The sequence below is a fragment of the Taudactylus pleione genome, unplaced genomic scaffold, assembly GCF_031769625.1.
Source record: "Taudactylus pleione unplaced genomic scaffold, aTauple2 ptg000051l, whole genome shotgun sequence".
NCBI classification, from domain to species: domain Eukaryota; kingdom Metazoa; phylum Chordata; class Amphibia; order Anura; family Myobatrachidae; genus Taudactylus; species Taudactylus pleione.
In genome coordinates this window covers 3,862,231-3,888,539 of record NW_028284453.1, presented here as the reverse complement: position 1 = coordinate 3,888,539, position 26,309 = coordinate 3,862,231, and the positions used below count along the sequence as shown (strand labels likewise).

The following is a 26,309-nucleotide window of genomic DNA, read 5'->3' as shown; positions in this document are numbered from 1 at the left end:
GCTCGAATAAAATATATGGCCCATTCCTTAATTAGCCCGCATGACATGTCCAAAATACGATAGTCTTTGTTTGGTGATCTTGCCTTCTAATGATATTTTTGGTTTGACCCGCTCTAGGACTGCCTTGTTCGTATTCATTGCTGTCCATGGTATGCGCAGCATTCGCCTCCAACACCACAATTCAAAAGCGTAGATTCTCTTGCGATCTGCCTTCTTGAGTGTCCAGGCTTCGCATGCATACATAAAGATTGGAAAAACAATTGCATTGACCAACCGTGCTTTTGTTGCTCTGCTGATTTCGTTGCTCTTCTATATCTTCGTCATTCCTAGCATAGCATTGCGGCCAAGTGCAATTAGTCGCCTTAGGGCCTGATTCAGACCCACTCGCGAGCGGCTGTCCGCTCGCAAGTGGGTCGATGGTCTGCACTGAGCATGCAGATAGGACCCTGAATTAATTGATTTAGGACACAAGTGAGGCAGAAATGCGAACCACTGTGCCACCTTGCTGCCCCCCTGTGATCACAGTGATGTGGCAAGAAAAAAATCAGATAGAGGGTAAAGCTCATGTGGCAAGGCAGGCAAATAACCTGGCAGTATAAATATATGGCTATGGTGCAGAGGCAGGCTGGCATTGGAAAGCTGTCAGTGCCACGTATTGCGCAAGTCTTCCTGCACTAAGTAAAGTGTGTGCAGGGCAAATCTCAGCAGTTTCTTATCCGGGTTCTGCTGTAGTGTAAACACACATTATCATGATCCATAGTAACTTATCGTTCTGTGTTTTCCAGCTGCCGTTTTCTGTTGTTGGATCACTGAATGGGGTGCACATGTTTGCCAATAACCAGGATGTTCTCCTGTCCTCTACTCGCACTACGAATAGCACAGTGGTATGGAGAACGTTCCATGAGAGGTGAGTGACAGATGGGATTAACGCAGCTTCTATGGGACCTTGCACAACATCATCATCACTTTGATTAAACCATTTTTCCCACTTATTCCATATATAAACAGTTTACACTACTGCCCATTGGTAAATGAACACTTACATTGGAAACGTTTAACACAGGGTTGTCCAGACCCCCAGCCCCCTCCCTGACCACATAGAGCAATCGCTGTGCAACATTCATCAATGCGGAGGAGATGTATCATGTAGTCAAAAGAGATGAGAAGTGGACCAATGGGGAAGTTATCCATAGCAACCAATCAGCTTCTGTCTATCATTTTTATAGAAAGTGCTTGATAAATGCTGATTGGTTGCTATGGGCAACTTCCCCATTGACCCACTTCTCTACTCTTTCCACTGCTTGATACATTATCCCCAAAGTGTCTTCAAGATCCTAAATGTAGTGGTCAACAGGCTTTTCTGCAGAAGAAGGTGGTGGTGGGGGGGATGTATCGAACTTTCTAAAGAATGAACAAGTGGAGAAGTTTCCTATCACAACCAATTATCTTTTACCTATCATTTTCAGTGTTCTCCCCAGAAATGTTTTCCATCAAGAAGTAGCCGGGTGGGGGCCTTCGCAATTATGCGCGGTCCGGGATAAGGGGTATCTCCCTTACCATTCCAGCCCGACAGGTCTCAGGCTGCTCCCCCACTGGCTCTAAGTCAAAAGTGCCCATTATGCAGTGCCCCCCATATTTGTGCCCTTTGTACAGTGCCCCCTGTAGTTTTCCCCTTTATACTGTGTCCCCTGTAGTTTTCCCCTTTATACTGTGTCCCCTGTAGTTTTCCCCTTTATACATTGCCCCCTGTAGTTTTCCCCTTTATACATTGCCCCCTGTAGTTTTTCCCTTTATACATTGCCCCCTGTAGTTTTCCACTTTATACAGTGTCCCCAGTAGTTTTCCTCTTTATATATTGCCCCCTGTAGTTTTCCCCTTTATACATTGCCCCTTGTAGTTTTCCCTTTTGTACAGTGTCCCCTGTAGTTTTCCCCTTTATACAGTGTCCCCTGTAGTTTTCCTCTTTATATATTGCCCCTTGTAGTTTTCCCCTTTATACAGTGTCCCCTGTAGTTTTCCTCTTTATACGGTGTCCCCAGTAGTTTTCCCCTTTATACAGTGTCCCCAGTAGTTTTCCCCTTTATGCATTGCCCCTTGTAGTTTTCCCCTTTATACAGTGTCCCCTGTAGTTTTCCTCTTTATACGGTGTCCCCAGTAGTTTTCCCCTTTATACAGTGTCCCCAGTAGTTTTCCCCTTTATGCATTGCCCCTTGTAGTTTTCCCCTTTATACAGTGTCCCCTGTAGTTTTCCTCTTTATACGGTGTCCCCAGTAGTTTTCCCCTTAATACAGTGTCCCCAGTAGTTTTCCCCTTAATACAGTGTCCCCAGTAGTTTTCCCCTTAATACAGTGTCCCCAGTAGTTTTCCCCTTAATACAGTGTCCCCTGTAGTTTTCCCCTTTATGCATTGCCCCTTGTAGTTTTCCCCTTTATACAGTGTCCCTTGTAGTTTTCCCCTTTATGCATTGCCCCTTGTAGTTTTCCCCTTTATACAGTGTCCCCTGTAGTTTTCTCCTTTATACATTGCCCCCTGTAGTTTTCCTCTTTATACAGTGTCCCCTGTAGTTTTCCTCTTTATACAGTGTCCCCTGTAGTTTTCCTCTTTATACAGTGTCCCCAGTAGTTTTCCTCTTTATACAGTGTCCCCAGTAGTTTTCCCCTTTGTGCATTGCCCCTTGTAGTTTTCCCCTTTGTACATTGCCCCTTGTAGTTTTCCTCTTTATACATTGCCCCTTGTAGTTTTCCCCTTTATACATTGCCCCTTGTAGTGTTCCCCTTTATACAGTGTCCCCAGTAGTTTTCCCCTTTATACAGTGTCCCCAGTAGTTTTCCCCTTTATACAGTGTCCCCTTGTAGTTTTCCCCTTTATACATTGCCCCTTGTAGTGTTCCCCTTTATACAGTGTCCCCTGTAGTTTTCCTCTTTATACAGTGTCCCCAGTAGTTTTCCCCTTTATACAGTGTCCCCAGTAGTTTTCCCCTTTATACAGTGTCCCCAGTAGTTTTCCCCTTTATACAGTGTCCCCTGTAGTTTTCCTCTTTATACAGTGTCCCCTGTAGTTTTCCTCTTTATACATTGTCCCCTGTAGTTTTCCTCTTTATACATTGTCCCCTGTAGTTTTCCTCTTTATACAGTGTCCCCTGTAGTTTTCCTCTTTATACATTGCCCCTTGTAGTTTTCCCCTTTATACAGTGTCCCCTGTAGTTTTCCTCTTTATACATTGCCCCCTGTAGTTTTCCTCTTTATACATTGCCCCCTGTAGTTTTCCCCTTTATACAGTGTCCCCTGTAGTTTTGCCCTTTATACGGTGTCCCCTGTAGTTTTGCCCTTTATACGGTGTCCCCTGTAGTTTTGCCCTTTATACGGTGTCCCCTGTAGTTTTCCCCTTTATACGGTGTCCCCTGTAGTTTTCCCCTTTATACGGTGTCCCCTGTAGTTTTCCTCTTTATACATTGCCCCTTGTAGTTTTCCTCTTTATTCATTGCCCCTTGTAGTTTTCCCCTTTATACATTGCCCCTAGTAGTTTTCCCCTTTATACAGTGTCCCCTAGTAGTTTTCCTCTTTATACAGTGTCCCCAGTAGTTTTCCCCTTTATGCATTGCCCCCTGTAGTTTTCCTCTTTATACATTGCCCCTTGTAGTTTTCTCCTTTATACAGTGTCCCCTGTAGTTTTCTCCTTTATACAGTGTCCCCTGTAGTTTTCCCCTTTATACATTGCCCCTTGTAGTTTTCCCCTTTGTACAGTGTCCCCTGTAGTTTTCCTCTTTATACGGTGTCCCCAGTAGTTTTGCTTTGCCCTTATGCAGTGCCCCCAGGTGGTGCCCCTATGCAATGCTTCCAGGCTGGTCCCTTATGTAGTGCCCCCAGGTTGGTCCCTTATGCAGTGCTCCCAGGCTGAAGTAGTGCCCCTATGCAATGCATCCAGGCTGGTCCCTTATGCAGTGCCCCCAGGCTTAAATAGTGCCCCTTATGCAGTGCCCCCAGACTGGCCCCAGCCCAGAACTTACCTTAACATGCTCGGCGCTCGCGCTCTCACTCCCGCTGCCTCGCTCTGACTGGATCTAATAGATCCAGCAGGCGTGCAGGCAGGCACCTCACGTCGCGGATGAAGTCACCTGCACAGTGCCTCACTGGGAATGCTTGCCTCTGAAGAAATCGGAGGCTTCTTTAGCCTCCGGTCGCTTCAGAGGCCAGCGTTCCACAGCAGGGGTCGGCGAGGGTGATCGGGAATGTGACTGGGGAAAGTGCTGGGCAGTAGGCTGTTTCTGCCAGGCGATGCGCCCGCAGAAAACAGCCTGGGGAGAACACTGATTTTACAGGAATGTACTTGATAAATGCAAGCTAGAAGCTGATTGGGTGCTTATGGGAAACGCCTCCCCTGTTTGGATACATGTTCCCCTTCAGCTCCACATTTTGTAAGACCCAGATCACCTCTCCTGCTGCATCCAACAAATCATATTCCATATATCAACTATGCAAATGACATCGCTATAAATGTAGTTTTTATTATGGACCACATAAAGTACATAATTTCAATTATTATAAGAATATAATTGAAGTGGCAAGATAAAGTTAGTGGTGTATTACTTTCTTGAGTGCATTTTTGTTGTTTGTTTTTGGTTCATTTTAATTTACTGTCATAAATTAAATCAAATATTTATTTAGCTGTGATACTAAATTAAAATAATAGCTGTCCTTTAAAAACATTTTTTTTTTTTTTTCAAATGTTGGGAACCTGAGACTCACCTTTGGCATACATTAGTGGTATGGAAACACCTAAGGGCATTCATTCTGCAGGCTATGTTGACAGAACAGTAGCACGTGCATATGTAGGGTATAGATCTTTGGTATACTATATAGACGTGTGCTATTATGATGCACTTAGACATGAAATAATAGTGTTAGAGTGCTCTCCTGATAGACAGCTAAGTGTCACTACCTTCCAGCCGTCTGTTTCGTAACGTGGCAACAATTTAAAAGTTCTAGAAGCAAAAATGTCTGGATTAGTATTATGTGCCAGCTTGATTGGCTGGCATGTACTGGGCAACCTAAAAGGTTCATTGTGAATTTGACCACACCCATTGAAGGCTTAACGGAATGAGATCCAGCCTTTCAGTACTTGGTCCACGTGGTCAAATCAATTCCAGAATTCCCGGTAACGCCAGTTAGCACATTGCAGGATGACGGCGCACACACTGGTACTTGGAGAAAATTTTCCCTTAAAGGCCCTCGCATCTTTGATGGGATCATCATCATCATTGCGGTAGGTTTGAGGTCACACAGAGGGGTTTATTTATCAAGCAGTGAAAAACATAGGGAAGTGGGCCAATGGAGTTGTTACCCAATCAGCTTTGAAGTAACATTTATCAAGTACAGTCTATAAAATAATAGATAGGAGCTGATTGCTTGCCATGGGCAACTTCTCCACTGGTCCGCTTCAGTAAGTTTATCACTGCTTGATAAGTAACCCCAGAGGGTGATATCTGGTCAGTTGCAATGCCATACTGTGTGGGGTCACTTTACATCAAGTGCAATAGAATTTCCCCTTTGCCGGGTTATTGACCGTATCTCCTTTTAAGACCGACAGAGCCTCTTCTCTTAATAGCCACAAATGACTTCCAACTAGTCAAGATGATGCTTATTGCTATTTACTAACAATGCTTTTAGCTGCAAATTTCCAGTAACTTTTATTACATACAGATGTGTTCACATACATCTATCTTTTTTGCGCTACACATAACGAGGCAGCACCAAGTGTCATTTTGTGCGACTTTTTGCCTTCAAATGCACCTTATTTGCGCAGCATTGCGAGTAGGTAGCACAAGCAGCTTCTGCTGATTAAAGTGACATGCAGCATGCCATGGTATGGCGTGACTAGAAGGACTGTTTAACGCACAAGGGGGCTAGATGTATGAGGCCACATCTGTAGATTTTCCATAGTGTCCTTCTGTGCTTTTAGGCAGTGTTTTCAAATGATCAGAAACTTGTTTATTTTCACTGCTCACTTAATACATTTGTATCAAATGCGGAGAACACATGGAAGCTTATACCGTCCAATAAAGTATTAGCTTTTATTTGCAAGTTAGTCAGTTTACCAAACTTCTGATTGGTTGTTATAGTTAAGTGCAAACTTCCGCAATGTTTGTATATAACCCTCATTGGCCTTGCTCTGTTACGTTCTCTATCACGCTCACCATTTTGTCAGCACCGCAGCTGTTAATTACTCATTATTTCTATTTTTGTAGCATTAATCTAATAGTGATGTCCCGTGAAAGCACAGCCAACGAATACTCATTAAACAAGCTCCTGGAGAATGTTTTCGGCGCCATGGTAAGCGATCCACCCATTTTATTATTTTTCCCGGCTACAGAACTAATAGTTGGGATTCCACATTTGGTGGTTCTTATTCAGGCTAGGACACACTCAGTCCTCAAGACACTCTCATATCCCCTTCACACCAAGACAAGGGCCCAGGAAAAACCCAGCTCATGTGTCTGTGGGAATGGTTCATCCTGGATTAAGTGACCCAGATCTGAGCCAGATAGGCTGCAGTAAGAAAGGGGAGGCCAGGGTTACTCTACATGTCTGATGATCAGGGAACCTCATTGGGTAATTGCAAGCTTTTAATAAGGTAGCAATGTGATGATGCTGTTCTGCAGAACAGACGGGTCCAGTGTGAAAGGCGACAAGCCAGGATTTTCCTGGGACTAAAGTGTGATGTGAATAGATGCAACACGATTTCCCGGAGTTTGTGTGAAAGGAGTATTACAGTCCAGGATATCCATACCTGAGCAGAGATACTTAAATCACATTGACTGAGGTACTTATTGAGCTACCTGTCTAGTGAATTGTTTTTTTATTTTTAAACTAGCTGTTGCCCGCGGCTTCACCCATGATAAAATCGCTTCTGCCAACATTTTTCTTTGAGGTGCTCTATTTGCATTGAAATGCATAGGGGCCCTGTCGTGGGAATGGCCCACATGACCAGCAGCACTATACAGACTGGTGGCAGCAGCACCTGCACCCACCACTCACATCAATGTCATTGTGTGCCCTATGCACAGACTGCTATGTAGCCTCTCCTATTCACCCACCACTCACACCAATGTCACTGTGTGCCCTGTGCACAGACTGCTATGTAGCCTATCCTATTCATCCACCATTCACATCAATGTCACTGTGTACCCTGCACACAGACTGCTATATAACCTGTCCTATTCACCCACCTCTCACCAATGTCACTGTGTGCCCTGTGCACAGATTGCTATGTAGCCTATCCTATTCATCCACCATTCACACCAATGTCAGTGTGTGCCCTGTGCACAGACTGCTATGTAGCCTCTCCTATTCACCCACCACTCGCACCAATGTCACTGTGTGGCCTGTGCACAGACTGCTATGTAGCCTGTCCTATTCATCCACCACTCACACCAATTTCACTGTGTGCCCTGTGCACAGACTGCTATGTAGCCTATCCTATTCATTCACCATTCACACCAATGTCACTGTGTGCCCTGTACACAGACTGCTATGTAACCTGTCCTATTCACCCACCTCTCACACCAGTGTCACTGTGTGCCCTATGCACAGACTGCTATGTAACCTCTCCTATTCATCCACCACTCACACCAATGTCACTGTGTGCCCTGTGCACAGACTGCTATGTAGCCTCTCCTATTCACCCACCACTAACACCAATGTCACTGTGTGCCCTATGCACAGACTGCTATGTAGCCTCTCCTATTCATCCACCATTCACACCAGTGTCACTGTGTGCCCTGTGCACAGACTGCTATGTAGCCTCTCCTATTCACCCACCACTAACACCAATGTCACTGTGTGCCCTATGCACAGACCGCTATGTAGCCTCTCCTATTCATCCACCATTCACACCAGTGTCACTGTGTGCCCTGTGCACAGACTGCTATGTAGCCTATCCTATTCATCCACCATTCACGCCAATGTCACTGTGTGCCCTGTACACAGACTGCTATGTAAGCTGTCCTATTCACCCACCTCTCACACCAATGTCACTGTGTTCCCTGTGCACAGACTGCTATGTAACCTCTCCTATTCATCCACCATTCACACCAATGTCACTGTGTGCCCTGTGCACAGAATGCTATGTAGCCTATCCTATTCATCCACCACTCACACCAATGTCACTGTGTGCCCTGTGCACAGACTGCTATGTAGCCTATCCTATTCACCCACCATTCACACCTATGTCACTGTGTGCCCTGTGCACAGACTGCTATGTAGCCTCTCCTATTCATCCACCACTCACACCAATGTCACTGTGTGCCCTGTACACAGACTGCTATGTAGCCTATCCTATTCATCCACCATTCACACCAATGTCACTGTGTGCCCTGTACACAGACTGCTATGTAGCCTCTCCTATTCATCCACCGCTCTTTACAATGAAATGTGTTGTAACACACAACGGTGCTTCCTTATCCTGGATCAGAATGGCCATTGAATAGAATTATTTTATTGCTGTTTACAATGATATTTAATAGATTTTTGCTAGTAGATCAATAAAAAAAAAATGTTTGTAAAAATAAAAAAATGGCTTTGGTCTCTTCCCCTAATAAAACGGTATCATGGGAGAGTCCTGTCATTGCATCAGTATACTGCAAAACCATAACTAGGCTAGTGCGGCATGTGCCTCGGCACTGGGCACCGCAGGCAGGGGGCACTGCTCGGGCCTGTCAATTTTCGGTGGCTTTATTTTCTTTGATCCCGGGCATCTCCTGGCCATCCCTATCTTTAACAAGGAGAAAAGGAGAAAAACGACTCTCTTTTGTTTTTGGGGCACAGTATAGCTGTCTATGTTATTGTAAAACGTAACTTTTATTAAATGCAAGAAAAACGAATAATCATATAAGAAGGACTAACCACATAGAACAACATGAACAACATACAATGCAAAATGGTGGTCATATAAGAAGTACAGCTGATATTGGAATATAGATCTAATAACAAATAATAATGCCTACGCTGTCATAACTCACCATAATAAAATTTCCAAATGAACCGTATGGTACAGTTGTTATTGAGACCATACTGTACGTTAGAGAAATGCTATAACATCGGTTCACTGTAACAACATGCGGTAATCAATCATCAATATCATAGCTTGATGCAATTAGGTATTAGTGAATGAACATATGACAATTAAAGCATCAAATGAAATAATAGATACAATTGTTAGCGTTGGTTCACCATACCAAAATACAATAATCAATCAAATCATCGATGTCATAGCTTGATGAAAAAATGAGCCGATATATCGGTGAAATAATCACTGAATCATTATTTCCAAATGTGTAATCATTAAAAATTGATAGTCCTAGAATATTACAATCGAGATTTGCAGGTGAAAAAAATCTCAGAATGAAATATATACTCAAAAACAGATAAATTTCAACAGATAAATTTCTGAAGGGAATACTGGAACATCAGTCCGCCCTAGTGACATGCAATAATTAATCTACAATGTATTATTATTAAGATGTCAATTGCCCAAACATATAAATACAATGTATTGCGAATAATAAGTCACTGTTATTCAACAGAATTAATAGAGATACATCATAGCACTAAGTAGATAATAAATCAGGTAATAGATACCACTCACTTAAAGGTAAGGGGATAGGTTGCTTCTGTATCCCATTTATAGTTGTATTGAATGGGATATGAACGGACCCACCACATGTACCATGAGGGTATGAAATAATAAGAGTCGGCACCCACTAATCTCCCGTGTACATCCACCTTAAGCCTGATATACAGGTATGTGTATTCTGCTTACTGGTGGGACAATAAGGGAGTGGAAATGCCTATGGAATACTAATTACAGACAGATGAGTGGTAATGGCAGGGCGATAGAGAATCCCCTGCACCTGATGTATGCAGGACACCTCTCAGCATAGAGCTAATAGTGTCTCTAAACTCCCATGCAAAAAACACCATAGAGAAAAGATAAAAGAAAGGAAACTAAACCGGATCTAGAAGTAGCGCACCTCACCCCACTGATGTCGCGTAACAGTGCAGTGGGAACATTGAATGAGGCGGTGTAGTCTGGATGTTCCTAAGAGTAAAGGAGAAGATACCTGATACTATGGGGGTCATTCAGACCCGGTCGTTAGCGCCGATGCACTCGGACCGGGTCGATCGCCCCCCACAGAGCATGCACACGACGGCGCCGTCGTGCACATGCGTGAGACCCTCTACGACCGACAGCGCCGGTCGTAGCGGGTCTCGATCCAAAGGGGGCGAGCTGTCGATGTTGATTGACGGCTCGCCACGTTTGGAAGGCGGGCCGGGGGGTGGCAGCCCAAACAGGGGCGTTCCCATGGGAACGCCTACCATTTGGGGGCGGCCCCACTGACATCACTAGTGATGTCAGTGGAGAGCTTCCGGCTCAGACAGAGCCGAAAGCTCTCCGGGGCTTACGACAAGGGAGACCCTACCCTAGGTTACTGTATCACTGCATCACTGCAGCCATTGGATTCACACTGTATTTGGCAATGACACCTGGATAGCAGTGGTACAAGGGGATCGGTATCCCTTTATCATCGTATGGGACATATCAAATTTTTCATGCCCCCTTCCTGTGAGGAAGCAACCCTTTTTAGGGCACGCATCTTACATCCCTATTTGAAAAATAGGATGGGGGAAACCAATGCTCTTTCTTGCCCAGGGCACCAGAAAGTCTAGTTATGGCTCTGGTGTATTGGTTGATACGCTCCATTCTGCAGTATATGTAGTGGCACTTATGGCATGGAAATAACTTCAGAGAAAATGGTAAAGTTGGAAGATACAGACAATCGCTGAAGAGTGAACGTTTCGCATATAATTCCTTCTTCAGGCATACAAAAAATTAATACAGACTCCCCTTAGCCTCTTGCCTGGTGTGATCGCATCGTTTGGACTATATAAATAATCTAAAAATCTATATAAATAATATGTAAGTAATATACCTATTGATTTGTGGGGTCAATATCTCCAAGAATAGGCTACTTGCAAAAGCTCAACTTAGTAAATCTAGCCCCAAGTGTGTATTCCAGTGAACACACGCAGCTCCACCATTTTGTGAGTGACAGCAATCTCACGCCATGACAGCGCTGAGTCTGCAATTAACCACAGGAAGTGTCTGTATTGCACTCAGAACACGTCCATTTATTTTAATGGTTATAATTTCATTGGTTTTATGAGTTTGAGTGAAAGAGTTTCAATGGTTTTCTAACATTTAGATCATGTGTAAGAAGCCCTAATAGGACACGTTACAACAGACTTTTAGGTGACCTGTGCCAGAGAGAGCATTGGTGCCCCCCCCCCCTCATTTTTTAAATAGGGATATAAGATAGTGCACCTGAAAAAGGGCCATGACCTCATGGGGAAGTGCCAGGGAAGAGATAGGGGAGGCCAGGAGATGCTGGGGATAAAATAAGAGGAAGCTACAAGTGAGAATGATAATAAACAGGAAATTGCCAGACCCAAACAGTGCCCCCTGCCCTGTGGTGCCCTATGCTATGGCACTGGTCGCACTACCCTAGTTACGGCCCTGTGTCACAACATAAGGTTTTATGTCTATGGAAGTTCCTTGTAAAGTCAGTTTTATGAATAGAAATGAAGCCTACGGTATGGTTGGGTGCTATAGTCCTAAGAGATGTCCCCTCAGTATATTTCCAAACCAGATGAATAACCCCAGTGCATAAAGTTTATAGAAATTGTAGGATAAATTTCCTTTAATCCATAGATGATCCACAGGTACATTTTTATAAATATTAAAATAAAAATGGTTAAACTCGCAATATAATTAAAACAAAGAGATTAGGCAAAGTCTCAATATTGTTACAGGTTTGGTATAAAATATCGGCGGCTCAATAGCCGCTGGTTCAAATCCCGACAGTGGCATCCCGATGCATGAAGATCCCGACAGGGGCGGTAAGTACCCTAACCCTCTCCCCCCCCTCCCCTAACCCTCCCGGAGTGGTGCCTAACACTAACCAGGGTTTACTGCGACCAGGATTTGTCTGATACCGTCTGCTCTGCCCTACTAGAATGGTTTCACTTTTACAAAGGTTGGTGTGAAAACGGGTTCCCTGTGGTTAGGAGTATCAAAAATAAGACAGGTTACATAAATCAAAAGAACACATTTCATGTACATTAATATCTGTACTATCACATGTCACCCTCTGCTAACCAGCTTTCATCTCACCCTTGTGCCCTCCACACAGTTACCAGTGTGCACTGTGCCCTCCACAGAGCTTGCCAATGTTCCCTGCGCCCGTCACACATTTCCATCGGGACACCGCCCACAAAGTAGCCCACCCACTGTCTTCCTGAGTAGCCCCATCTGCAGCTCTCACATACATCCCCTGTAAGCTAGCGGAAGCTATATTCCGTATAACTATACCCATTGACCATTCCAAGGCAGGATATTGCACTTGCTTGAGAAGAGAGGATCATATTGAATATATATCCAATAAGGCAATAGGTGGCAGAGTGAGTGGTAGGGGAATTTCTATATAACAACATGTCGAATACTTGCTCTCATAGCCTCAGTGACGGCAGGTGTGTGCTGGTGGGTAGAATACACTACAGGCACGCAGGCTTTATTCTAGCAGGGTACAGACAATTTGGGTGGGGGGACTGATGCAGACACAATGGTGGTGATGTGCTGGTGACCTCAGACTTGGGACTCCTGCAAGTGAGAGACTTGAAGTTTCCCAAGGTTCCAGATCTACAAGGTCAAAAACTCTTATTCCATACATTACTGCATGTAGGCTACCAACAGGGCTGCCAAGAGAAATCATGGGCCCCGGTTCAGCAACTTCCCGGGGCTCCCCCCTGGAGGGGGTGTGGCCACAGCATTTTGGGGGCATGGTTGCACCTCTTTGGGGGCATGTCTAGCATGAGAGATGCACCCACTCATAGGAGCATGACATAGCTCTCAGCAGCTGGGCAGAAAGTATTCAGTATTAAGGCCGGTACACACTAGACGGTCTAGTGTGTACCGACCTCTTTAGCGGCGGGACCCGGTCAGTTGCCGGCATTGACAAGTGCGTACCTACTTGCCGATACCAGCAGCGTCGGCGGGGACCATGCTGTATTCGGAGCGCGCATTGCCAGCAACATAGTGGGTACACAGTGGCCGATGTGCCTGATATGTCGCTCCGATCTGCTGGATTGGGCGACATATCACTTAATGTGTACCCGTCTTTACTGTGGGTACACATCTGCACAATATTGGCACAAACCGGGCATATCGTGCAGTGCATGTACTCGATTTGCGTACTCCCTTGATTACATACGAAATCTTCAAGTTGCCCTGCTGCACAATCAATCAGATGATATCATGTACGACGATGCCATGCTACCAATATATATATGTGTGTGTATATGTGTGTGTATATATATATGTGTGTGTGTGTATGTGTGTGTGTATATATATATATATATATATAACACACATATATACATATATAGACACAGATATTTATACACACAAATATATGTAAATATGTTACACATATAATTAAGTAGATATACCTATCTATATATTATATATGATTTATCCAATCCCTCTGGCGGCACTCCGGAATAAAGCACTGGACAACTTCAGCTGTACATAGCAACGTTTCAGCGTCTTTATTCTGCGCTTTTATCAAGCTTACACATGTGCCTGAGACCATCAGCTACATTGAGGAGGGCACCCGGGCAAGTACATAATTGATACATTGAGTGCCGGATTGTGGAAGAATTATATATGATTTATATATATATATGTATGTATATATGTGTGTGTGTGTATGTATATATATATAAATAAAAAAAAATAAAACAATAAAAACTAAAACATAATATAATATATACACTAATGGTTTCAAGTGCATTATATTTTTACATTAATTATACAGAAATGACAAATTTACAGCCTTCAGCAGCAGCACCACAGTGTCAGAAACATCCTAGTCACTCATATAGACTCACAGTTACAGAACACAGTAGTCAGTGGCTCTTCCATGAGTCATACAGAGAGTTCTTACTGACTCACTGTACCTGCCAATGGTCACCCAGCCTGGCTTTCTGAAGTTCTTCCCAGTTCCCGTCCGCCGCCCCGGGCCTGGTGATGAGAGTTTCGCGAGATGACGTCATCATCTCACGAGACTATTGGCTCCACTGTGGATTGGTTCAGCACTCGGCAGCTGCAATCCAGTGTCCGCAACACGCAGGACACTAACTGTACGGTCACCTCAGTGCGATGACCACGACTCCCCCCCCCCCCCCCCCCCCTTCCGCCTGCCGCCGCGAAGGTGTAGTAAACATTAATGTGATTACAAAAAGGTAAAAAAAAAATGCTAAAAAGGCTAGTGGTGTGCTGCGTCCCGGGCCCCCTATCAAGCCCGGGCCCTGGTAATCAGCACCTGCTCCCCCCCCCCCTCTCGGCGCCCCTGGCTACCAAGTACAAAGCAGTGGGCAGTTTTGAATTTGCCTCCTCTGCAGTGAATCAATAGATAATATAGTGACGTCAGTGCAGCTGACTCCTGCACCAATTAAATGGTTTACTGAGAGAGGAGGTAGCAGGCCTATTAATCTCAGTGTGCTTCTATCCAGCCCCAAACCACCCTAAGCCTTTTATATAACCTTAATTGGTCTAATTGCTCTCTTGTTTGCAGAACAAATCCAGTAAGTGGGGAGAAGTCAGCCAAATTGTGGCTCATGTGTGAAGCCAGCACACCCAGCACCTGACATGCATAAAGTTATGAAAAGCCTTATCTTTCAAATGGGGCATATTTTGTAATTATTATTATTTATTTTTACGTTTTTCAAAAATCTTAGCCCTAAAACTCCAGAGCCATTTTCTGGCGAGTGTTCAGCAAGGTTCTGGTGAGTTGCCCTATTTTATGTGCCATAAATCACTGAAGTTTGCTGTAGAATTTCATACTCTGAGCAAAATTTTCTAAGCAGCAGTTTCTGAACCCCGGCGGTTTGGTAGCGGTTTGACGGCAGGTCCTAAACCCCGGCGGTTTGGTAGCGGTTTGACGGCAGGTCCTAAACCCCGGGGGTTTGGTAGCAGCTTGACGGCGGGTCCTAAACCCCGGGGGTTTGGTGGCGGTTTTGCAGTGGTTTCTAAATGACAGCCCTGTTCTATTCTATTCTAAAATGTGTTTTAATGGCGGTTTTGTGCTTAGTAAATCTGCAGATAGCAAAACCGTCACCAAACCGCCAGGTTTAGAACCCGACGCTTAGTAAATTTTGCCCTAAGCTTCAAACTGCACCATTTTCAACCTTGGACTATTTAAAACATCAGTTTTTTTATTATTTTCCATATTCACTAGATTAACATGGCGGAATGCTGTTTATTTGAGCTTATCCTTGTAAGGTCACAGTCACGCCCTCATATAATATAATAATTTCTCAGGTAGAAAAACAGATGCACTGCATTCCTGTGTTAGTTGTTGCTGCAAGTATTATTCTGGTTATAGCACAACACCTCCTGTCATTAAGTAGTTGAGGGCCAGGGCTGGGGAAAGGCCAATATCACTGTTAACTGTGGGATGCGTATACCTGAGATTTCAGCAAATTCATGAGTTTCGTGTCAGGATACAGTAACAATTTTAAAACCTGTTTGGCAGACCTTCCTTTCTCTCTGTAACGCCTGTTGCTCCCGGCACTGCACTATTCCCTGAACAGATGGATGACCTGCATGTCAGGTGTCTGCAAATCTGCATGGCCTTTGTTTGAATGCAAAATAAGACCTTTGAAGGGGAACCGGCACCATATCTAACATTACAATCACTGTACTCTGTGCCTGGGGTATTCTCACCACCTCCCATCACGCTAAGCAGCACTACTCAGCCAAGCATACTCTCCCTGTGCAGGAATTTGTGCGGAGTTTGTGCACAGTGCCTTGTTAGAAGCACCACTAGGTCATTTGTGCCATCTAGTATATTCTGCCCATGAGATGAGTTCACCTCTTCGCTCATATAAAATGGTCAGGAGATGGATTCAGAAGCAAACATTGAAGTAAGTCAATTTGTGGCTGCATTACCTGTAGTTTAAAACAAGATATAGGGCCTGATTCTGCAAGGGTTGCAACTGTGATTTCGCACGCAATCGGCCAATTGTTGCTTTGTGCGCATTGGTATGCATCGCAGTGTGCGTGGGCGAAGACTCCACAGCAATCGGGACTGCGATCGCAGTGACCAAGCAGACCCATCGCAGAGTGATTGACTGAAAGTAATGTTTGGGGGTGGTGACGGGAGGCTGGTTGGCAAAATGCAGACGGGCCAGTGTGCTTGAACACCGTTACAGGGGTGTGCATAAAATAGCCACTGGGATGTGTACACAGCTTGTGTACTCCCTGCGTGCGATGAAGTTAGCAATTCCTGAATAAGGTCAGAGCTTGTGCAAGTGTGCGTGAGGTTGCGATGGTACTCGGTGTTACCGATGGTTTTGCAGTCTTGCTATGTGTTACGGGTGTGTGTAAGGTAAAGTGGGGCGTCCTTATGTTAGGCTGCGTATGGCGTTGCGATTAGTCATTAGCATGTCTTTGCAGTGAGACTGCGTGCGTAATCGCAATAGCGATCCTTACCGAAACAGGCCCAGAGTACTGCACCCCAGTATCCGCATTTAGCTCTCGTAACTGCGTGCTGGTTGTAACTGGTGAAAGGATCATCTCCACAGGTCTGTAGTAGCACATGTGTAATGCCATACTTGCCTGCTTTTGAAAAAGCATTTCAGGGAGATTGTGAGAGCAGCACCTATGAGCGCGTGTTACAGTGGGCGTGTCCTCATAAATCTGAGAGGCGTGTCCTAACACTTACATCCAAATGTAAACCAGCCCAAAAGCAGTTAGCAAGATCTATTTGTTGATGAAAACACACCAATACTTTTCAGAAATTCATAGGGATCATTGTGCCTTATAATAACCAATGCAAGGAAATGACACTAATGATCCCATTTGAATGTATATATCTCTTTTTTTTTTAATATAACAGCTTCATAATGGGGGTAAGGATGAAATGAGGGAGATTGCTAGACTCTTCAGGGAGACAGGGAGATTGCTACTATTTCAGGGAGTCTCCCTGACAATGAGGGAGAGTTGGCAAGTATGTGTAATGCAGTACATTTAATGAGTAGCACACAGGGGTGTAGTATGAACTCCTACAGGAGTGTGCTGATTCCAGGAAGGTCTGGCCTCCAGCCATCACTGCTTAAACACACTCCTATAGGAGTTGTCACCATATCCCTGTGGGCAGTTAGTGATTTATATTACAAGTATGCATTATATGTAGGTCAGACAGGGCTGTCTTAAGAGCATTGTAGGCCCTGGGGAAACTACACACCCATTCACGAGAATAGAAATGTAAACAGTAAATTAAATTAAAACTTTTTAGATTTATTGGTACTTTCATCATAATCAATGTTTAAACATAAAAAAACCCCATCATGTAAAGTGTGGACTATGGATTCCACATCATTCTCTTCTCCAGCTCAAAGTGCAGTTCCTGCTCTTCACTGCAGCTGTGATTAAAGTATAGGGGTACCCTGGGAGAGAGGGGCCCAGGGGATTGCGCCTTCAGCCCCTGAATCTGGCTCTGTAGCTGCAGGCTGGGAGGCAGGGAGAGAATGCTGTCTGGCTGCTCGGATTGTATGTATTACACAATCGGAGCAGGCGGATAGCATCTGACTCTACTTGCCCCTCAGCTGGCTGCCCTATGCGCGGAGCGACCGTCCAAACACTCCATGTAGATTCCCCCCAGCTCAGCCAGCCACTGCTCGAAGGCCCTAAATTCATGGGGCCCTGGGCAGCTGCCCAGTGTGCCTATACGTTAAGATGGCCCTGAGGTCAGAGTGAGACACACTGTTGCCAATACAAGCCCATAACGAAGCTTCTGAACCATAATTCTGTGAATGTGTAGAACATCTTTACCGTACAGGAGTTTCTGGGAAAAGAGCCACAGAATATGCCGAGCAGGGCTGGCACGTGGCTGGTGTCAGTAACATTGTTGAAGAGAAATTTCATCATGGTCAATGAGAAACACTCAAAGGGGAACGGTCACTTGGATGGAGTGGAGATGTCCATTTTGTGGACTGTGGGCCTGATTCAGCAAAGATCGCAGTTGCTAATACACATCCGATTTTTGCGTCCTGCGTATGCATGGCAGTGCGTGTGCGCGAACCGTCCACTGCGATCTGGACTGCAATCGCAGTGACTACGCGGACCCATCTCAGAGTGACAGGAAGTGCCGTTTGTTGGTGGTTACGTTGGGGTGGTCGGCAAAATGCAGGCATGACAGTGCATTTGAATGCCGTTACAGGGGCGTGCATAAATTAGCCACTGTGATGCCCTGCGCAGCCTGCGGTCTGATAACGTGCGATGAAGTTAGTAATTTCTGAGTAAGGTCAGATCTTGTGCAAGTGTGTGTGAGGCTGCAATGGTACTCAATTGCACCGATTATTTTGGAGGCTTGCTAAACATTACGGATGTGTGTGAGGTAAAGTGGAGTGTTGCGAGGGCATACCGATCACAATGTATTAGCATACTATCGCAGTAGAACTGCGTGCGTAATCGCTATTGCATCCGCAGTTACGATCCGTAGTGAACCAGGCGCTGTGTTAGCACGGAGCCTACAATCTTGCAAGGAACCGGTGACCTCACTGAAGTTCTATCTGTTTTGTAGTGAATTGATACTACATGCCCACAAATCTACGTTTAGGCCCTGAAAATGGTCTATCTCCATTTAGTGTAGACGATGGGCCCACTTTGGGGGCCTCAATGAACGTGGTCAATAACACAAGGATCATCTCATACACTTTAAATATGATAAGATTCAAAGTCATGGGTATTCAATAGATGGCCTTCCATCTGCTGTGGAACTACTCATCCAAGCATGCCCTGCCATAGTTTTAGCATGCTCTAATAGCAAAACTGTGGCAGGGCATGCTGGAATGTGTTGTTCCACAGAAGCTGGTGGGCCCCTGCTCTAAATCATGTTTCTTTACTTAAATTAGTATGTGTGTTTTTTTTTCAAGTGACACTGTTAATTTTCACAATACAGTGGGCTTGATCAGACTTGGGACTTGAGTAATGATGCCTGCTATATGCTGTCAGACTTGGGAATAGAGTAATGGTGCCTGCTGTATGCTGTCAGACTTGGGAATAGAGTAATGGTGCCTGCTGTATGCTGTCAGACTTGGGAATAGAGTAATGATGCCTGCTGTATGCTGTCAGACTTGGGAATAGAGTAACGATGCCTGCTGTATGCCGTCAGACTTGGGAATAGAGTAATGATGCCTGCTGTATGCCGTCAGACTTGGGAATAGCGTAATGATGCCTGCTGTATGCCGTCAGACTTGGGAATAGAGTAATGATGCCTGCTGTATGCCGTCAGACTTGGGAATAAAGAAATGATGTATGCTGTCAGACTTGGGAATAGAGTAACGATGCCTGCTGTATGCTGTCAGAATTGGGAATAGAGTAACGATGCCTGCTGTATGCTGTCGGAATTGGGAATAGAGTAACGATGCCTGCTGTATGCTGTCATACTTGGGAATAGAGTAACGATGCCTGCTGTATGCTGTCAGACTTGGGAATAGAGTAACGATGCCTGCTGTATGCTGTCAGACTTGGGAATAGAGTAACGATGCCTGCTGTATGCTGTCAGACTTGGGAATAGAGTAACGATGCCTGCTGTATGCTGTCAGACTTGGGAATAGAGTAACGATGCCTGCTGTATGCTGTCAGATTTTGGAATAGAGTAACGATGCCTGCTGTATGCTGTCAAATTTGGGAATAGAGTAATGATGCCTGCTGTATGCTGTCATACTTGGGAATAGAGTAACGATGCCTGCTGTATGCTGTCAGACTTGGGAATAGAGTAACGATGCCTGCTGTATGCTGTCAGATTTGGGAATAGAGTAACGATGCCTGCTGTATGCTGTCAGACTTGGGAATAGAGTAACGGTGCCTGCTGTATGCTGTCAGACTTGGGAATAGAGTAATGATGCCTGCTGTATGCTGTCAGACTTGGGAATAGACTAATGGTGCCTGCTGTATGCCGTCAGACTTGGGAATAGAGTAATGATGCCTGCTGTATGCTGTCAGACTTGGGAATAGAGTAATGATGCCTGCTGTATGCTGTCAGACTTGGGAATAGAATAATGGTGCCTGTTGTATGCTGTCAGACTTGGGAATAGAGTAATGATGCCTGCTGTATGCTGTCAGACTTGGGAATAGAATAATGGTGCCTGCTGTATGCTGTCAGACTTGGGAATAGAGTAATGATGCCTGCTGTATGCTGTCAGACTTGGGAATAGAATAATGGTGCTATTTAAAAGTGTTAGAGCTACATATTTGTATTGCGCATTAAAAAAATCTGCACCCTGCGGTAGAACATACATAAATCTAAATAAATTCATTCACTGAATAACCGCATAAGGGGTGTGGTATGTTAGGTCAACATTTGACGTGCAGCATGTCGACAGTCATCATATCTACATGGATGACATGATAGAATGTCAGCCTAATGTCCCTGGTGGGCCAGAGGTCACTTAACTGGTCCCGGCATCTGCAGCGGTTCCAGTGCCTTCTTGGGGTCCTGGCGGTCATTTGTGCAGCAATTCCGACTCAGACGTCTTGCAAGAGGCGGTTCTGATAAGTATTATTATCCTAACCCTACCCCTGGTGCCTAATGCTAACCTACCCCCTCAACCGAATCCTAAACCTCCCGACGGCGCATAACCATAACCGTCAGCACTCTGGGAGTATTGACCTTTCACATGGTGACATTTCAGATGTAGACATTGTGTACAAGTGGACATTCCGAGGATGTCGACATGGTGCCTGTCAATAAGTTGAACTATGTCAACATTCTTTCTAATTTCGACATTACGTATGTAGACATTGTCACTTTCGACCATGTGGTCGGATCCCCTGAATAAGTCATAAATCAAAACACAAAGGCAAGTCAGGATTTGAAGTTTTATAGACATTTATTATTGCGTTCCTGGATCACCGGGCGCCATTTGTACATATAACATCTCTATAACTTTTCTAGGTTCTTGTGATCGGGTTGGATGATCTTGTGAATACTAAAAATGTGGAGCGTTTGAAGAAGGACCTGAGGGTAGGTGTACCTTGGCGGCCATAGTGTGAAAGAGGCCTCAGCCCAGATGTAAACTGGTCTCACGCACTGTTTATGTTTAATTAGTTTAACTGGATTTATCAGCACATTTACTAAGGGTTGGCTCTAAAGGAATCTCTGCGTACAATTCAATCATATTCATCCAGATCTAATGGGATGTGCCCTGTAAAGTACACCAGCACTGCGCCAGTCATGTGTTGGCTTATTAATGGACCAGATGCCCACACAAAGATCTGCATGTTTTACAGGCTCATGCGTGAACAACAGAACTGTTTAACTGGCCATCCAAATGGATGTTGAACTAACTTGATAAACCAGTTTATTCAGTGGTCATGCCAAAGGGCTGGATCGCAATGTGTGTAGGCACAATATTTTTTTCTTTATATTGCAGAAGCTGCAGGTCTATGGTGATTTACTAGTTGATCCTAAATCACTAGGCATCAGTGTGAACAACATGTTTGAGAATGTTCAAGTTGATATTGATTGGGTTATTATTGGACATGTATGTAACTGCACTTAATGGGTGACTGCCTTTTGCCCGCCCAAGAGCTGAATAGCTACAACTGTGCAATTAGGACACCTATTGTGTGTGCGAGTTGGAAAATGATCATGATTTTGGTACTCTTCGCCTCTGCAATAAAACAACTTGATATCCTGAACTATGAGTCTACTCTCTGCTGCTTGTTAAGTCATCTAGCATAAGCCCTGCTCACTTTCATACCTCTCCCGGTGCTGTATCCAGGTAGATGACCATGGGTGGTAGAAACTGCAGGAGTCCCAGTTTAACGATAGAAAGATATAATTACGGTAAAGCAGAGCAAGAAGACTGGAGCTCTACTGTACTATATCAGATGACATAGTGATTATTCTTGTAGAATGTAAAATCATAATACCTGTATGTATATACCTTATCCTGCATGGAATAATAGTAGTAAAATATTGTTTTTATTCTACATGCTTAATCGATATGTACAGTAAAAATGGATTCCTACTGATGATACTGATTAGGTACTACTGATTGTTGTCGACTACTCTATCTTGTATCCAATGGCTACTGACAATCATAGGCCTCGAACGGAAGGGCCCCCCCCAACATTTGAATGGCGCCAGTGGAGCAGCGGCCGTGAACGGTCGGGCTGTGCTTTATAGCAATAGGCTGCACGGCCCCTGCGCTGCACGGAGGAGGAGGAGGTGTAATGTGCAGGCTGCACGGTCCCTGCGCTGCACGGGGGAGGAGGAGGTGTAATGTGCAAGCTGCACGGTCCCTGCACTGCACGGAGGAGTAGGTGTAATGTGCAGGCTGCACGGTCCCTGCACTGCACAGAGGAGGGGGAGGTGTAATGTGCAAGCTGCACAGCCCCTGCACTGCACTTTGCTCCAACATCCATAAATGCTGCCACTGGCTCCAGCATTTCCGTGCTCCCAGTACCATGCGCTCCACGTTACTCCTCTGCTTTGGTGCTCTCTGCTGCCCCCTGGCATGTCTTGGGGTGTCCAGCCACAGTACCTTACTCACACGTGTTCTTTGCTGCTCTCTCCAGGCATGCTACAAGTTGATTGACAGCTTTTTAACGGAGTCCGAGAAAATGGGAGACCTAACACAATGCGCGGACTGCGTCATTGCCCATGATGTGCCCATTCTGCAGGTTAGTATGTGATTTCATGCATTTGATTTTATTATGTGGGGTGGATCACATACAGTGTTATACATAATTTTTTATTTAGTTGTAGCCTCCGCACATACTGCTGATGCCACATTTCTTAGGAGATTGTCCTAATGGCGTCTGATAGAGGACACAAAGTTGTGCTGCGGTGGAATCACTAGTCATGCCCATGTGTCTTCATACTATAGAGTAAGGATCCATTAAAAAGAAAATGCCTGCTGAGATCTGATCAGGGTATGAAAGGGTATAAAGGAGCCGAAGACCCTAGTACAGAACCACTTACTCATTTCACATTTGAGACAAGGTTCACTTGTAAGTAATAACCTGCAAACCAAACACCCTAAATCATTCCAGGTTCACTTTCCATATTTGGTCCAGTTTAACGGTTAATAAAAAAGGTGAGGCGACACATAATGGCTCTAAGCCAGGGGTCTTCAACCTTGGCCCTCCAGCTTCTGTGGAACTACACATCCCAGCATGCACTGCCACCTTATTGATATAACAGCATGCTAAAACTATGGCAGTGCATGCTGGGATGTGTAGTTCCAAAGCAGCTGGAGGGCCAAGGTTGAAGACCCCTGCTCTATGCTCACAGTCCAGGCATACTAATAAAAGAGTGCAATAATGCCTGGGGAGTGCTACAAGCAGCACTTCTAATCATTTCTGGACTGACCATGAACAAGCCGCTTGAGTGAAAAAGGAACTCTAATTAAATAGGCCCGAGGCTATCACCCTTTTCCACCCCTGTTAACTTAAGGCTAATTGAATTCTGCTCTATGTATGGTTTAGAGGAGCCCATATATATTTCAAAACGTATTTTATATTATGTTAATATCCTTTAAATGATTTAATATGTACCTTTTGTAACAATACTAGATATTTTGTTTCTACCATATTTGAAACTGTGTCAGGTGATAATTGTTTCATTGATTATTTTTTAATCAATTCTGAGATGCTACATAAACCTGGGTAAGTTTCTTTTTACCTATGTGCCACTGAGGAAGTCTTTGTGATGCCATCTACAGCACCATAATGAAACGCGTTGGACCTGGGCTTTCTGGCTTCCAATCCTTTGTGGATTATTATTATATAGGCTTAATAATTATTATTTATTGGTATTTTATTATACCTCAATAGGATTACGCTATGTACAGATGTGTCCTCATACATTATTGCTGAGTCTGAGGAGTATATTTACTAAAGTGAGAGTTTTTAGAAGTGGAGATGTTGCCCATAGCAACCAATCAGAATGTACTTAACATTTAACTAGCACCTTCTAGAGGATAATACCTAGAATCTGATTGGTTGCTATGGGCAACATCTCCACTTCTAAAAACTCTCACTTTAGTGAATATACCCCTGAATCTTTACATGATTTGCCACAATGCAGCGGTCGTGGCTTTATCCCATGTGCTTTGTATAACCATGGCCAAAAGTTATGAGAATGACACAAATATTGGTTCTGATACAGTTTGCTGCTTCAGTGTTTTAAGACCTTTGTGTCAGATGTTACTATGGTATACTGAAGTAAAATTACAAGTAGTGTCAAAGGCTTTTATTAAGTTTATGCAAAGAGTCAATATTTGCAGTGTTGACCCTCCTTTTTCAAGACACCTGCAATTCGCCCTGGCATGCTGTCATTCAACTTCTGGGCCACATACTGACTGATGGCCGCCCATTCTTGTCTAATCAATGCTTGGAGTTTGTCAGAATTTGTAGGTTTTTATTTGTCCACCCTCCTCTTGAGGATTGACCACAAGTTCTCAATGGGATTAAGGTCTGGAGAACTTCTTGGTCATGGACCCAAAATTTTGATGTTTTGTTCCCCGAGCAACTTAGTTATCAGTTTTGCCTTATGGCAAGGTGCTCCATTATGCTTTGTTCATCACCAAACTGTTCTTGGATGGTTGGGAGAAGTTGCTCTTGGAGGATGTTTTGGTACCATTCTTTATTCATATCTGTGTTCTTAGGCAAAATTGTGAGTGCGCCCACTCCCTTGGCTGAGAAGCAACCCCACACATGATGGTCTCAGGATGCTTTACTGTTTACATTTGTTGTAACCATTAAAAGTGGTCTCATAACACCTGTTTTATTGCACTAGGAGGCGCCCTTGTTTTCTCTTTTTTTCATTTTCTTAGAAGCCAGTGTGATTATACAAAATTGACTGCCATCCTTTAATTGTGAATCTACAATTTGGAGAACTTTTTTGAGTGGACTATATAATATGTGTGTGTATGTATAAATACACTGAGTGGCCAAATTAATATGACCACAAGCAAAGACGGAACTGCTGACAGCCTCCGCCCACCTCAAAAGGGGCACAGTTATGTCTCATGGGGGCGTGCCGCGAGTGACAGGGGCCTGGCCTTATGGCACGCCTCCTTCTTTCACTATCCTGGCCAAGCAGAGCACCGGGAGACGGAGCTGCTTGGCCAGGGTTTAACGACGGACCGGCCCATCTGCCAATGGCCCTTCTGGCATTTGCCAGAAGTGCCAGATGAGCTGTCCGGCCCTGACCACCAGGCAATGCTAAGTAGCTATTTTGCAGATAATGCTAACATAGGATGTCTGAATCTGTATAAGAACGGAAGGGTGAAGGTATGCAGAGATTAATGTGTATCACTTGTGAAATAATGGGTAATCGACGCGATCTGATGGATTTTGAACGTGGAATTATTGTTGGCACTCCAGAGGTGCGATCATTAGCAAACCGGCTGCACTCGTGAATTGATTAGGGTGCCAGTTGTTGCTATGTGCTACGAACAGGGTGAAACGCATCCGGGTGGCTCAGAAACACAGGAATTGGACAATTAATGATTGGAAATGAGTCATGTGGTCTGACGAATTACTTTTTATATTATATCATACAGATGGTAGAGTGAAGACAACAGCACGAAAACATGGATCCTTTTTGTATCCTCACGACTCTTCAGGCTGGCAGAGGCAATGTTACGGAGATGCAGTTCATCACATTTGGGCTAATATTCCCCTCAAAACATACCGACAGTTAGTAAAATCCATGTCTAGAAGAATTAACGCCGTATTAAGGGCTAGAACAGGGCTTGCACACTGTTTTATCTATTCTTTATCCCTGATGACAGTGAATCTCAACACCAAAACATTGGATTGATATTTTAATGCAACTTAAAATATATGTACGTACCTTCTAAGTTTCAGAGTGCCATCCTCTTCTCCTGTGGCTGTATTGTATGGTACCATGCTGGACAGGACACTAAGACCCATTTTGGTTGTACAGATCGAGTGCCAGGCTGTAGATTATTTATTTATATGTATAACAGTAGTGTTCTCTCTATGTGCAGGGTGCTGATCAGTGAGGAGGCAAAATTTAACATGTGATGTATGTCTAAAATTTTGCGCAGTCTCTATAGTTCGCCACTCACTGCTTGTTGATATCCTCTGCCTTGGTGCCAGTACCCAGTAGTACACATATAGGCTATGTATGTGCTAGGTAAAACCTAAAA

General features: G+C 44.4%; 1 protein-coding gene across 3 annotated transcripts in view; it reads left to right on the top strand.

Annotated features, from left to right (window-relative positions):
* FUZ (fuzzy planar cell polarity protein) overlaps positions 1 to 26,309 on the top strand; it is a 90,885-nt gene that overhangs the window by 8,961 nt on the left and 55,615 nt on the right. For all 3 annotated transcript variants that reach the window (XM_088462569.1, XM_088462568.1, XM_088462570.1), the window contains exons 2-5: positions 786 to 907; positions 6,245 to 6,329; positions 21,077 to 21,145; positions 22,705 to 22,809. In XM_088462569.1, the coding sequence (XP_088318695.1) occupies positions 786 to 907; positions 6,245 to 6,329; positions 21,077 to 21,145; positions 22,705 to 22,809 (381 nt within the window). The remainder of the gene's footprint in view (positions 1 to 785; positions 908 to 6,244; positions 6,330 to 21,076; positions 21,146 to 22,704; positions 22,810 to 26,309) is intronic.